The 15791-nt window shown below is 39.1% G+C and overlaps 1 protein-coding gene across 4 annotated transcripts in view; it reads right to left on the bottom strand.

The window, feature by feature from the left end:
- LOC134349420 (transcription elongation regulator 1-like) overlaps window positions 1-15791 on the bottom strand; it is a 95210-nt gene that overhangs the window by 7473 nt on the left and 71946 nt on the right. For all 4 annotated transcript variants that reach the window (XM_063053697.1, XM_063053694.1, XM_063053695.1 and 1 more), the window contains 4 exons: window positions 14853-14971; window positions 8006-8156; window positions 2011-2175; window positions 202-384 (listed from right to left, as the gene is read on the bottom strand). In XM_063053697.1, coding sequence (XP_062909767.1) covers window positions 202-384; window positions 2011-2175; window positions 8006-8156; window positions 14853-14971 — 618 coding nt within the window. The remainder of the gene's footprint in view (window positions 1-201; window positions 385-2010; window positions 2176-8005; window positions 8157-14852; window positions 14972-15791) is intronic.

Below are 15791 nucleotides of genomic sequence, written 5' to 3'. Positions count from 1 at the left end.
TCTACACCAACATCCGATGAGAATAAATGCACTTAAAATTGATCCACTTAACTGCTAATGGAAGAACTAAACACAGACCAATTTCACAGCGAAGAAATTAAATCATTTAGCAAAACTTAATAACTTAAAAATAAAGTTCTTCAGATGAAAATGAGCACAGCCAAACTTGCGCTTTGTTTTCTGAACTCATGGGCTTATTACCATATCGGACAACAAGGCTTTGAAATTCTGAATAGCTTCTTCTCGCTTGTGCTGCTCACGCTCTCTGTCAATTTCCTTGGTCTGCTCTGAGCGAGCTTTCAGAACTTCTCTTTCCCGTTCTCGCAAGCTTGCTTCTATTCTTGCTTGGCGCTCCAGCTCCTTCTCCTTATCAGAGTCTATGTGCTATGAGGCAAAGAGGAGACAGTAGGGTTTTTAAAGTATATAATGCTTTTAAAGTAGATCCATTTTCACAAAAGAATTACTCCATGCTTTGCAATACTTTCAAGAAATAATAATGAAAGGCAACTGTTTTAATGAATGACAAGGATTCATTTAAGCTTGAAAAGAATGGGTAAGGCAAGATAATATTGTCAACAATTAAGTTTGAGGTTGGTTAGCACAGTGGTTAAAACAGTAATCACAGGAGCTTTGCGTGTTCAGATCTGTCTGGCCAATGTTTGTAAGTTATTTCTGAAAATTGTCAGAATCAGGTTTATTATCACCAGCATGTGTCATGAAATTTGTTTATCTATTGCCAGCAGTAACACCAGTTAACTCTGTACAGCACAGGTAAAATTCTATTGGGGCATGTGCTGAATGGATAACGTGGCCAAGACATGAACTTGCAAAGGCATACCACACTGGGCAGGGTGGTGGTGGCACATCTTCCTAAATCAGTGGCAGTTTTGAATAACTAAAGTGGCTTATCAGATAACATCAGATCAAAAGCCACCTGCAAGCCGATGCTGGGGTTACTTGCAAGTCAGGGAGACATTAGTGAGCCAGTTTTAGCATAATCCAGTAACAACATAGTCACTTTCTCTCACTTACACTTCTCAATTTTCTTTGAAAATCAAATTCTCAAATTGCTTTGCTGCCATTTAAATTCTCTTTCTCTATATTATTAATCCAATAACAGGTTTCTTACTCCATCACCAGTGAGTTTTCTTCTGCCCCCCCCCCCACTAGATTTGACAGGTACAGGATGTGCAAACTTGAAGCATGCTGTGAAGCTGCTGCTATCTAACACAAATATGGAGTAAGCAATGAAGAGGAGGCGAACACCTGCTCCAAGCAGTCTAACCAATCACCAAAAGACCTTCTATACTTATAACTCCTCAAAGCTCTACCAACTCACCCAAAAACCCAGCAAGGTTGGCAGAACACCCCAGCAGAAGTCACCATAACCATCAGCCAAAAGCAAATATAAAAATGTACATATAACTAAAAGCAAATGGCATACTTAAAAAGCTTTTCCTACTTGTGTGTTTTTTATTCTTTAAAAAAATTTACATCTCGCCACATTCAAATTACAATTGCCATTGTTTTTTTTAAACTGTTACATTTACCAAGGTATTGTTATTTGCACACCATCCAAACAGATCATTCTATAGACAAGTAGCAGAAAGGAAACAGGATACAGAGTGAAATGTTGCAGCCACGGAGAAAAATAAAGAGCAAAGGGTACTGATTCTTGTTAGTCATCCAAACGTCTGCCAGGAATTCATTCTTCAGAGCTTTCAGAATCTTTTAACAGCAAACCCAACTCAGCCCATAATCATACGCCTTTACTTCGTACAAAGGAATTGCAGCAAAGCCACCTCAAACAGGATATAAACAGGAGAAAATCTACAGAAGCTGGAAATCAAAGCAATACACACAAAATGCTGGAGAAACTCAGGAAGCCAGGTAGTATCTATGGAAAAGGTTTTGGGCCGAGACGTTAATCAGGACGCATAAAGTCCTGATAACAAGTCTCGATTCAAAATGTCAATGTGTTTGGATACTTTTCAATACACAAAAGCTTACCTTGGCCAATTTCTCCATGTACTGTTTAAAGAAATCCTCCCTCAATCCAGAACTATCCACAGCTTTGTACCGTGAGTCAGTCTCAAATTTCTCCTTTACTTTGCTCCAGCGTAACTGACTGTCCAAATGGTGCTCAGATAGCATGTCAAAAAAGTTGCCCTTTATCTGATCAGTTTTGAGTTGTAGGTTAAGGAGTGGATGGGACAGAAATGAAAAAGACATCAGGTCAGAAAGCAGTTGTAATTTGGAAATTTTAGTTACCGCTACCTTACTGACTTACCTCACACTGAAGTGAATACAGTCTATACTGAAACTAACAAAATGTGTCCTCAAGCACAAATAATATATTTTTTAAAATATATTTTTCATATATTTCATCTGCTTTATTTGGGAAGGGAGGCTGGATAGGTATTGGAATTTGACATAATTATAAACTTTTGGTCAATTAATAATTTTAGCAATTTACAATTTGATTTTGAATTTCTTGTGGGATACGGTATCTTGTTCACTAATTTTGCACCTTTTTATACATCTTGGATGTCTTTGTTTCATAGGTCTACACCAAAGAGAAACTGAAGTCACTACACCATTTGCAGCCTCCTTCAATTTGAGCAACGACACAACACAAGGTGAATCAGTGCAACACTAGAATCTAGAGTTGCTGGGCCCAGTGCTGGGCCATTTCCTCTGTAGCTCAAGGGAGTGCTTCAGGTAGCAGATGATGACAACAGTTCACACAAAAAGGACAACACCAAGCAGACCAGAATGTCAAGCTGCCAAACCAGTGAGCAGTCAGTTTTAACAGGAGGTTTAAAAAGACCCATACCAAATTTCAAATTAAAGTTAACAGACTTAATCCAAAACCAGTTTTCTCCCTGGACCCCATTTACATACAATCCACCTCCAGAAAGATGAGCCAAATAATCAAGGATCAATTTAAATATTTTTATAAAGCTTTATGTACAAAATGGCTGATGACAATCACAAAGTAAGAACAAATCTCTGCAGGTATAAATCCACAACAGTTGGATTTTTTCCAAAAAGCAAAGCAAGATAACAATTTGAATACTATAAAATTAACTGCAGAGTTCAAAGTATTTAAAGGACTTTCAATGCAAAATTAAAACAATAAACACCAAATTGTAATACAGACTACATGATTTCAGTTACATAAAACTAGCAAGCAAGGAAAATATTAGTGATTTAAATCAAGTGTGTAATTGGTAGACACTTGTGTGAAGCTTGCTGAGTCTACAGCATCATTAATGCCTCGTGGTTAAGGTTAAAGATTTACAAGATTTAATTAAATTCCCATTTTAATTCAGCATTTAATCCATACAAAAATCCTAAAATGTGCATGAAGGTACACGTCATTCAACTAGACACAAACTGCATACTTAAGTTCTCAAGGCTAATTCCTTGAGATCCTACACATGCAGTTTATAATTGCTTCAAAATGGCACCTAGAACAAAAGTTGCTACTACAGTAATAAAGTAATACTAAAAATTGAATAAGCAAACAAACTGAAATATTATCACCCCATTCAACGCACAGTCATATTGTAGTGCTTCCTTGCAAATACTTCATTCAAATGAAGGGCTATATATGTTAGTGAAGGAGATATTCCTTGGCATCCTACACTTCCCACAAAAATGTTATCAATCTGCCAAACCTTAACACAAGTAAAGCTGGCTATTTACTGGAGTTCAGGCCTTTATCTAAGATGGTAAAAGAAGTTACTTCAGGAACAGAGCTTCACTGAAGTTAAGAGGTGAACAAGTTATTAAGAATTGTTGCTAAAGCCGCTACACCTAAACAAAATGGGAACTCATCACCCAGCACCGTCAGAGATGAAAGAGACAGGTGAGGTGCATTTCACACATTTTGCATCCCACTTTTTAGGATGCTGTAAATGGGCAGTGCTTGCCTGATACCAGTGCTGTATTTTTGTTATGGAATGTAGCATTCCAACCCTGGCCCAATCCCATAAAGCATGTCCATTTTACAGAGGAAGTGATTAGTAATGAATAGTATTAATTAATTAATAGATTAATTGGTCTCCGTAGTTAGTATCTCAATCCAAGTCCCAACAGAAAGGAAAATGATAGTCTATTATTAAATGGGAACAAGATGTCTCGAAAACAACAGGACTAGGCACTCATTGATTTGTGAAAAGGAAATTGTATTTGTCAGTACTGCTGGAGTATCTAACATATGACCTGAGATAAAACTCCAGCAGTATTGTTAATAGTCAGCATAATACACAGTAAATATATAACCAGTGGATGCAATGTATTTGGACTTTCAGAGAGTCTTCAATTAAGTGGAAAAAAAGGTACGACGACTGGGGAAATATACAAAGAATGGTTAATGGACGGTTTGTGTAAATGTTAGTTTGGTAGGAAAGTTTTCACTCAAGGTGTGCCACAGAAGCCGTGCCTAAATCAATAACTTGGATGAGAGACACCATGTGCAATACATCCAGGTTTGTAAACGATACAAATGGTGGAAATGCGGGACAAGAGAAAGCTGCAGAGGATATCAACAGGTTAAGTGAATTTGCTGGGACAAGGCAGATAGAATATGAAACATGAAGTCTACCAGTTAATTAGAAAAACAACTAAAAATGCATAATATTTTTAAATGGTGAGAAACTGACAGGCATTGATGTTCAGAAGAACCTGGGTGTCTTCCACTCACTAAAAAAAATGCATACAAATAAGTAAAGAATTAGAGTGGCAAAGAGTTTATAGAAAGATGATTTGAATGAAACTAAAAGAACATTATGCAATTAGGAGACATAAGAATATCTGGAAAACTGGAGCAACCCATATAAAGCAAAGGAAGAAGTCAGCAGGTCAGGCTGAGACTCACTCAAAACTGAAGGAAGAGAGCTGAAGCCAGAATAAAAGAATAGGGAGGGGGAGGGAAACAAGCTGGCAGGCAACAGGAGAGGTAGGTGGGGAGGGGATGGAGGGAGGTGGGGCAGAATGAGAATGATGTGAAAAGCTAGTGGTGATAAGTGGAAGAGGCAAAGAGCTGAAGGAGGAATCTGATAGGACAGATTAACAGAATAAAGGAAAGATGGGAAAATGGAAAAGTTGAAGGTGATTAGCAAGTCATAAGGGTAGGGAAAGGGAAAAAAGGATTAAGAGGCCACAGGGAAATGGGAGAACAAAATGCAGGGGGGGGGGGGGAGTGCAAGATGAGAGGAAACATTACCTGAAGTTAGAGAAATCAATGCTGATATCATCAGGTTGGAGAGTACCAAGATGGAATATGAGGTGTTGCTTTATTAGTTGCTGCCTGGCCCCAATGTGGCAGTAAAGGAGACTGTAGATAGACCGTCAGTGGTGGAATGGGAAATTGAATTAAAAATTCTAGCTACTGGGAGATCCTGGCTGTTACAGAGGACTGAGCCTATGTGCTTGATAAAGCAATCCCCCACTCTGTGTCAGATCTCACCATGTACAGGAGGCCAACTGGGAACACCGGATGCAATAAATGATACTGACAGATTTAAAGGTGAAGCGCTGCCTCACCTAAAAGGACTGAATGATGATAAGGGAGGTGTAGAGACAGGTGTAAAATTTAGGACATTTGCAGGGATTTGTGCTTACTGGGGTGATGTACTGACAAGGGAGTCACAAAGAGAGCAATCCCTGTGTAAAGCAGAAGTGGAGGGAAGGGGAAAATGTATCTGGTGATGGAATCCCACTGGAGATAGTTGGGGAGATAAAATATGTTGGATGCAGAGGGTGGATGGTGAGGATAAAGAGAACCCTATCCTTGTTACGTCTGAGGGAAATGAGGTGAATGCAGATAAGCAGGAATGTGGATGAAGGCTGCATTGACAGCAGTGGAAAGGAAACACAAAATAATCTGCAGATGCTGGGGTCAAAGCAACACTCACAACACGCTGGAGGAACTCAGCAGGTCGGGCAGTATCTGTGGAAAAGATCGGTCGACAGATGCTGCCCGACCTGCTGAGTTCCTCCAGCGTGTTGTGAGTGGAAAGGAAACACTGTTTTCCGAGGAAAAGAAAAAAGAGGACATCTTTGATGTCCTAGAATGTAAAACCTGTGAACAGATGTGGCAAAGATGAAAGGAACTGAGAGAAGAGAATAGCATCCTTGCAGGTGACAGGGTGGGAAGAGGTGTAGTCAAAGTATCTGTGGGAGTCAGTGGGTTTGTTGGTATTCCCTAGGAGAAAATACCTGGAATTTTGTATTACAGGTCCAATCTCCCGAGTTAGCAAAAGACAATGCACTAGATTATTTCCTTGGTATAGGGCGGGATTGCCCTTTGCGATTAAATAGACAGGGCCTATACATCTGCCAACGGGTCTTTGAACTGGAATGTTAACCCTTTCTCTCTCCAGGGATGTTTCCTAACCTGGCATTTTCTGTTTTTAGTTTGATTTCCCTTATTTGGAGTGTTTTTTTAAATTTTCATTTGGTCTATATTCTGTAGAATGAAAGCTTATGTCACTAAAATATACCGATCTCTAGCCTCTACAGGAGATCAAAGGGTTTATGCAGGAATGAATAGGTCCCTGGCAGGAGGGTCTAGATCCTGCAGCCAGAGTCTCAAATTAATTTGTTGGCTATTCAGTACCAAGAGTGGAAGAAATTTCCAAATCCTTTGGCAGGGAACTTTTGGAATTCTGTGCTAAAGCTGAGTTTATCCAAACCAAAAAAAAAAAATAAAATTTGGATATTAAGGGAAGGGAGAAAGGAGCACATTCTCAAAACAAAGCCATTCATTTTTGTAATCCAAGAACTACCTGTTCTATTGGTATGCATTAAGGCACAGAAAGACTCAGAAAGCTTCACAACATATTCCTATACCATTAATTTTGTAACTTGTTAAAATTTTTAACAGGACTATAAATAAAAACAAGTTAAAATATCTTTACTTTACAAGAGTTAGCAATAAAACAAAAAAGTAAAAGAACGAACACGATCTGGCTCTATCCAGATCTTGTTTTGATTGTTTTGTCTTAACACATTTCTGGGCACAACTTGCACTTCACAAGGAAAAGAACTAAAAAAATGTAAAGTACCAGAGCTGCGGGAGGCTAAAGTCACCACACAGAGAAACACCAATTCTTTCCTCACTAGGGATTCCCATAATACTTTGTCAGTGATTGACAGCTGTCAGACTGAACTGATTGATAGGCCGCACAGCACAAAACTGTAAAGACTATTCTCGTTATGAAACAGAATACATAAAATGGTTACAAAGAGCTTTAGGAAACATCAAAATGCAAAAAATCAACAAGTTACAATTTAAGATAAATTTCGAAAATAAACATGCAATTTTCAAATAAAACCATTTACATGTAAAAAATTACTCTTCAATTCAGTAATCAAATTTAAATTAGGCAAGATTATTTACAATTTTCAAAACCAGTTAACAAATTACCCTCTGAAGAGCATAACCATTATAAGCAACTTCAGTCATGACTTAAAAGTAAATGTAATAAAATGTTAACAGTCATATTTTTTAGTTTTTTTAAAAAAATATATTTATGGACAAAATTTACATAAAAGCAGTTACTTAACATCCCTTGTTTGTAAACGTTATAAATGATTAGGCTTCAGAGGCTGAAAAAAATCTCATTCGCACAGCACACGGGGACTTCTGGGAAGGCTACAATGTGTTGCTATCATAATGGTACTGATGCCACCTCCCTGCGAAGCTGCCTTGCAGTGGAAGCCACAACCCCAGGGCTCTTGACACCACAGCCACATGACATTCAAATCTCATCAATTTTGAATACACGACCTTTATTTCTGATGCATGCTCATTTACACTGGATTTTTTTCCCCTCAAAAGCTGCCAGGAAGCCCAAACATAAAAGTGCAGTCTGAAATATACAAGGACTCATTAAAAATAAAATTTCAGTGTGCTTGGTTTCTGCTGGGAGGGTCTAGACCCCTTACAATCACACTCTCACCATTCACACCACTGGAACTACAACTACCTTACCTTCTCTGTACGACTCTTCGAGTCTTCTTTCTCACGCTTCCTCATGCTGGTAATAAATTCGATAAATATGCTTTCCCGATCCTTCATCTTCTCAATGGCCTTAAATCGGGAGTCTTTGCCAAATTTAGAAGCAAAGTCACTGAACGTGGATCTAGGAACAAAATTTCCTCAAAGAATTCAGACATATGAGGACTGGAATGAGTGCATTACAGCAAAAGGAAAAGGTTAAATTTATGAACGTGAAACTACTGCGCAGCTTCATGCCAACTATTCAGTATTTCTGCTCTGCATGTTTTAGTACCTATTTTAGAAACCAATACTCTTGCATTTAAATCCTTCTGGGTCATTGATCAGACACGTCTTGAAAGTTTATTCAGCTTTCTTTTTAATTGACCAATCTTAAATTCCAGATTTATACTTATATTTGATAATGCTCCTGTCACGTCTCTTTAATGTTTTATTTGATAAAACTGCTACAGAAGTGAGAGGTCTTGCTATCACTCCACAATAAAGTCCATTGTCTACACTGGCACAATAATTTCTATTGAATTATCTACGGTATCCAGATTGTTTTGCCATCAAAGATCCAATGACAAGCATCGAACTCTGGACAGTTTCTCCCTTCACTTAGCAATATACCAAAGAAAAAGGCAGCAGCACAAATGCTTCCTTGGATGGGATTGCTCATATGGCAATAAACTAAGAACGGGAACTTGGTTATCACTTGTAATCCAAGTATAACCACAGTGCAAAGAGACTTGGGAGTGCTCATCCAGGATTCCCTATACGTCAATTTACAGGTTGAATTGGTGGTGAGGAAGGTAAATACGATGTTAGCATTTATTTCAAAGGACTGGAATATAAAAGCAAGAATATAATGTTGAGGCTTTATAAGGTGCTGGTGAGGCCTCACTTGCAGTACTGTGAACAGTTTTGATCCTTTAGGGTAAGAAAGGATGTGCCGACACTGGACAGGGTTCAAAGAAGGTTCATGAAAATAATTCGGCAATTGAAAGGCTTGTCATATAAAGGATGGCTCTGGGCCTGTCCTGACTGGAATTTAGAAGAGTGAGGAATGACCTCATTGAAACCTATTGAATGCTGAAAGGCTTCAATGGAGTGGATGTGGAGAGGATGTTTCCTATGACCAGAGAACACAGCTTCAAAATAGAGGGATGTCCATTCAGAATAGGTGAGGAAGAATTTCTTTAGCCAGGGAGTGGTGAATCTGTGGAATTCATGCCACAGGCAGCTGAGGAAGCCAAGTCATTGGGTAGTTTAAATCCAAAGTTGAAAGATTCATCATTAGTCAGGGCATGAAGGGATATGTAAAGAACGCAGGAGATTGGGGTTGCAAGAGAACTGCATCAGCCATGATAACATGGCTGATTTATTATCCCTCTCAACCCCATTTTCCTTCCTTCTCCTCAATAACCAGCTAAACAAGAACCTATCAATCGCCACTTCAAATATACTCAATGAATTCAACAGATTAGCTGTAATTTGGTGAAACAAATTCCTTCTCATCTCTGTCCTAAAGGGACATCCTTCTATTCTGAGACTGTGCCATCTAATCAAAAAACCTCCCACTACAGGTAATATCCTTTCCACAGACACTCCATCTAGGCCTTTCAATATCACTGAGCAGCAAGTTTTTCCAAAAGTGTTTCTTCGTCAGAATTTTTTTATGGTTATGATAGACCGCTTGAAGCTGAACACAAACATAATTTCAGACTACTTGTATCACGTAGGAATTTGGAGAAACAAGAAAATAACTTCTATTGAATGTAATGCGTTTTATTGCATAATGGTGCTGACACTTTGCAATAGTTCAACTAAGCTAAAAATGTTTTTGTTGATGATTTTGTTGATACTCAGTATCTGAGCCTTCTTGCTTAACTATCCAACAATAATCAAGCCAGCACTGATAGATCCCAGTTACTCTGATACCGTTTCTCCGTGACAATGTCCTGGTGAAATCTTTCATCATGCTAGTCATTGACAATGCCAGGATTTGCAGGGAAGAAGTCTAAATGGGAATGCAGAAAATGAACCTTTAGTGACATATTGCACATCATTGTTTTGCATGTTTGAAGCATGTTATTAACCAGCTGCATGTAGTTTAGTGCTCAGTAATTAGCAAGAAAATTTTCAACGTCCTTGAATGCCTTTCATGCAATTTTCTCCGGTCCCACGAGAAGTTCTTCGAATTACCTGTCATTGATGATCTGTGATTTGTGGACTAACAAAGATCTTTCTTAATCTTGGCATCAGTTATTCTGGGGAACATATGCCTCAAATATTGAAATCGTTTATGTAAGTTTTTGTGCTTGATGACAGCAGATTCCATCTTTGCAGACTTGAACCCAGTAATTCTGCTTTTGCCTTTGACAAACCCAAGTCTCTGACCAGGTCATTAATTTGAGTTATCAGATAAGGCTCATACAACATAAAGGGTTCAACATCTGAATCTGTATCAGTGTCATTTTCCATTCCCAGCTCGTGCATCTCCGTCTGTCTCTTCTGGACTCCACGTCTCTGGTGGCTTCAGAACTGGCAGCCTATTGTCATGTAACACAGGTCTAATGGCTGAAGGCAGACTGGGGTATCACAAGATCCTTCTGCTCTCGCCATACCATCAGGACAACGAATGGCATTGACTTCCGAGTATCTCTGAGCGAAGCTCTAAGATTGACAGTACATGTTGCACAATAAATGTGAGGAGCCCCGGCTTTGTCTTGGTTGCCAATTTTACACCCAAAGTAGAGCTCATAGGCTTTCTTAGAAAGAGCAGTCACGTTCAGTCTTTGTGATTTAAGCGTATACTCACCACAAATATAACAAAAAGTATTACAGCTATTTCAACTTTGGTGAGACATTTTTCTATCACAAATACATGTGGAAATAGAGCAAGTGCAATATGATAGTAAAACAATATACGTGTAAACACAATTCATAGAACGGTGAGTGTGGGTGATGCTTTTATTGGTTTTCTAAGACCTGTCCTGCCATGCAGCATCCGCCCTGACTAAGCATGCCCAGACAGGCCCGGACAGGTTAGAAAACATTTCAGTTTACATTGTAGGGAACATTTTAATTGATTTGAATTATGAATTAAAATAGCTATATAGACAATTACAAAAAATTGTGTGCCTGATTGGGAAATTTTATGATGATTTTCATGATTAGCAGTTCAAATTGTTGTCCAGTATATTCGATAGGTTTCAATGAGATCCACACCTCAGTCTCCTAAACTCCAGTGAGGACAGGCCTAGAGTCGTCAAACGCTCTTAGGCTAACCTTTTCATTCACAGGATTATCCCTAAGAACTCCCTCTGGGTTCTCTCCAATACCAGCATAATCTTTCTTAAACAAGGGGCCCAAATTTGTTCAAATAGTCCAAGTGCGGTCTGATCAATGCCTTATAAAACCTCAGCACTGCACACTTGCTTTTATATTCTATTCCTCGTGAAATGAATGCAAACATTGCATCGACTCAACTTTTAAGTTAACCTTTAGGGAATCCTGAACGAGGACTCCCAAGTCCCTTTGCACCTTTGATTACTGAATTTTCTGCTTAGCAAATAGTTTACACCTTTATACCTTCCACCAAACTACATGACCACACACTTCCCTTCTCTGCATTCCATCTGCCACTTCTTTGACCATTCTCGTAATCTGGCTAAGTCCTTCTGCAGACTGCCTGCTTCCTCAACACTGCCTGCCCCTCCATCTATCTTTGTATCATGCACAAACTTGGCCACAAAGCCATCTATTCCATCATCCAAGTCATATAATGTGAAAAGAAGTGGCCCCAACACCAATCCCTACAGGACACCACCATTAGTCATTGGCAGACAACAAAACCCAAGTCCCCCTTTATTCCCACTCTTGTGCTTCTGCCAATTTGGCCATTCTTTCTCTGTACTAGCACCATATTTAGCAGCCTCATGTGCAGTACTTTGTCAAAGGCCTGAAAGCCACGTAAACAACATCTACTGACTCACCTTTGTCTATCCTGCCTGTTAATTCCTCAAATTTGCCAGGCAATGTTTCCCTTTAAGGAAAACATATCTGGCTTTGGCCTTTTTTATCATGTGTCTCCAGGTACCCTGAAACCTCATTCTTAATCATGGACTCCAACATCTTCCCAACCACTGAAGTAAGACTAACTGGCCTATAATATACTCTCTCCTCCTTCCCTCCATTCTGAAAAGAGTGGAGCAACATTTACAATTTTTCACTCCTCCAGAAACATTCCAGATCTAGTAATTGTTGAAAGATCACTACCAATGCTTCCACAATCTCTTCAGCACCCTCTTTCAGAACCCTGGTCTGCACCTTCAGAAATTTCAGCTTCCCAAGCACCTTCTCCTTTGTAATAGCAAGAACACTCACTTCTAAAAGTTCAAAGTAAAATTATCAGAGTGCATACATGTCACCACATACAAACACATTCTTTTCCTGCAAGCAGTCTTAGCAAATCTACAGAACAGTAACTACAAAGAGAATCAATGAACAAACTGTGTTAATACAAATATAAATAAATGGCAATAAATAATAAGAGCATGAAATAACAAGAATAACAAGTCCTTAAGTGAGACCATCAGTTGTGGGAACACCAGAAATAAAGTGAGTGTAGTTATCCCCTTTTATTCAAGAGCTTGATGGTTGAGGGGTCGTAACTGTTCTTGAACCTGTCCTGACGCCATACTGCTGGTGTCTTCCACAGTGAAAATTGCCACAAAATACTTGCTGAATTTGTCTGTCATTTCTTTGCCCTCCATTACTACCTCTCCAGAGTTATTTTCCAGCAGTCCAATGTCTACTCTTTTGTTTCTTTCTTTTATATTATCAGCCAGTTTACCTTCATAATTTATCTTTTCTTTTAGCTTTCTGCTGGTCTTTAACAGCTTCCCAATCCTCTAACTTATCACTATTTTTTGCTTGAGTATAAGCCCTCTCTTTGGGTTTTATGTTGCTTTGACTTTTGTCAGTTACAGTTGTGCCATCCTGCCTTTAAAATATTTCTTCATTGGGATGCATCTACCCTGCACCATTCAATTTGCTTCCAGAAACTCCAGTCACTGCAGCTCTGCCATCCTCCCTGCTGGTGTTCCCTTTCAATCAATGTCGGCCAGCTACTCTCTTATGCCTCTGCAATTCCCTTTACTTCACTGTAATACTGATACATCTGACTTGAGCTTCTCCCGCTCAAATTGCAGGATAAATTGTATCATATTATGATCAATGGCCCCTAAGGGTTTCTTTACCTTAAGTTCTCTAATAAATTCCAGTCCGCTGAACACCACCCAATCCAGAATAGCTGATCCCCTAGTGGGTTCAACCATGCGCTGTTCTAAAAAGCCATCTTCATAGGCATTCTAGAAATTTCCCCTCTTGGGATCCAGCATCAAATCAACCTGATTTTCTCAACCTAAGTGCGTTTTGAAATCCCCCATTAGTTTCTTAGATCTCCCTTATCTAAGAAAGGATGTGTTGGCATTGGAGAGGCTCTAGATGAGGTTCACAATAATGATCCCAGAAATATATAAGTTAATGTATGAGTGTTAGATGACTCTGGGATTGTATTCACTGGAGTTTATTAGAATGGCAGATTTCACTGAAACCCTTTGGATACTGAAAGACCTAGATAGAGTGGATGTAGAGAAGATAAGAAGTGATGGAGTCTAAGACCAGAGGGCAAAGCCTCAGAATACAAGGATTAGAACAGATGAAAAGGAATTTCTTTAGCCAGAGGGTGGTGAATCTGTCACAGAAGGTTGGGGGAAGTCAAGCTTTGGGCATATTTAAAGCACAGATTGACAAGTTCTTGATTAGTAAAGGTATCAAAAGGTACAGAGAGAAAGCAGGGGTATGGGGTTGAGAGGGATAATAAATCAGCCATGACAGAATGACAGAGCAGACTCAATGGGCTGAATGGCCTAATTCTGCTCCTGTCTTATAGTTGTATGCCTTTATGGTCTTCTGATATCCCTGACAGTTCTGGACTTGGAATTACACCTAAAAATACAACAAGCATTAAAATAATAAAATACTAACAATCTGAAGCAAGAAAAAAATTAAAAAGCAAGAGTAGTGTCCAACCTGGCAAAGGATTTATGCGCAGATTCCTCAGCAAGAATGATGTCAGAAATTCGCTTAATATTGTTGGAATCCCATATGGGATTTATGGATGGAACTCATCGAGAAGAGAGGCCTGCTGGAATCTGTCACCAAGTTTGGGACTTCTGTATTTTGATAGGCCTTTGGCAAAGTCTGAAACTTGACTGCACTTACCAGCAACAATTACCCCATTACAAATCAAATCATTCAGCTACAAGCAAAGCAACATGAACGGTATCCATCAAGGTTTGGAGGGATGGTGGTGAAATGACAAGTCTGGAGCAAGTCCATCCGAGACCACCTCATGAATGGAAGCGATAATATCAGAACCTTGTTCGATAGCAACCGCAATGAATAGATTGTGGAAAGTAGCTAAGGATAGTTAAACCATTCCCTAATTACCAGATACCAAACAAAATTAAGTCCGTACTTAAAAAGTAATCTGCAAATTTCCAGAGCCCTTCAGGTTAATTAATGTATTTCATTGTTGTCCTTCAAGTGATTTAAGTTAAGCACATCACATGAAGGACAACAATAAGATACAGGGAGTTCTCCAGTTGTGTTTTTTTTTAAAAAGGAAAGGAAAACTGTTGTCCTTACCTGATCTGATCAAGGTCAAGTTCCAGATCGACAGAATGTGGCCAACTGAGAGGTCTGACAAGAACAATTAGGAGTGAGCATGAGGTACCAGAGCTGGCAACAAAGCTCACAGGACACTTACCTGGGAGTTAACTTCGCATCCTCCAGTAATTTTTTGAAATCTTCCTTTGATTGCTGCAGCTTGTTTTTCTTTTCTTTTCGCTCTTCTTCAGCTCTTGTTTTCACATACTGGTCAAAAACCTGTTGCATCACAGAAACATTAAATTTCAGATATTTAACAAGTAAAAACTGGAATGATGCCCATTTCCTTTTCCTGGAAATTCAATATCTTCAGACTAATTAAAACTTGTTGCTTAACAGTGATCAGATTTTAAGGATTGGAGTTTAGGAGAATGGGTGTTGGGGGAGGGTGGGGATAAAGAATCTTATTGAAAGGCTTGGGTAGAGTGGATGTGGAGAGGATGTTTCCAATACTGGGATAAATTAGGGCCAGAGGACACAGCTTCAGAATAGAATAATGCCCCTTTTGGAAGAGAGTGAGGAGTAATTTCATTAGCCAAAGGTGGCGGACCTGTGGAATTAATGAATTCCACAGGTCCGCCACATTACCACAGATGGCTGCGGAGGCCAAGTCATTTGGCATATTTAAAGCAGAGGTTGATACATGTTCTTGATTAGTAAGGATGTTAAAAATTACAGGGAGAGTGCTGGAGAATGGGGTTGGGAAGGAAAATGAATCAGCCATGATTGAATCAAGGAGCAGACTTGATGGGTTGATTGGCCTAACTCTGCTCCTGTTTTATGGTCTTATGGAATACAATGCAGCTGTACCTGTAGTACAATACTAGACAACCTCTCAACAGGTAATTGAGAAGCTTTAAGTAATATCAGCATTTTGAAAATGAGATTTCAACTTTAGCGGCCTGTGCAAACATCAAATACAAATTGTACAAACATGCCACAGTTACAATGGTAAAGCATCTCAAGTTATTTCACTGGAGGGCAGGTGATCAGGAACCATGGATAATGATTTTCTCTCTACACCAAGGTACTGACATTA

The sequence above is a fragment of the Mobula hypostoma genome, chromosome 7 (genome assembly GCF_963921235.1).
Source record: "Mobula hypostoma chromosome 7, sMobHyp1.1, whole genome shotgun sequence".
Lineage (NCBI taxonomy): Eukaryota > Metazoa > Chordata > Chondrichthyes > Myliobatiformes > Myliobatidae > Mobula > Mobula hypostoma.
Note: the sequence above shows the minus strand (reverse complement) of the source record. Positions and strands in the feature narration are given on the sequence as shown.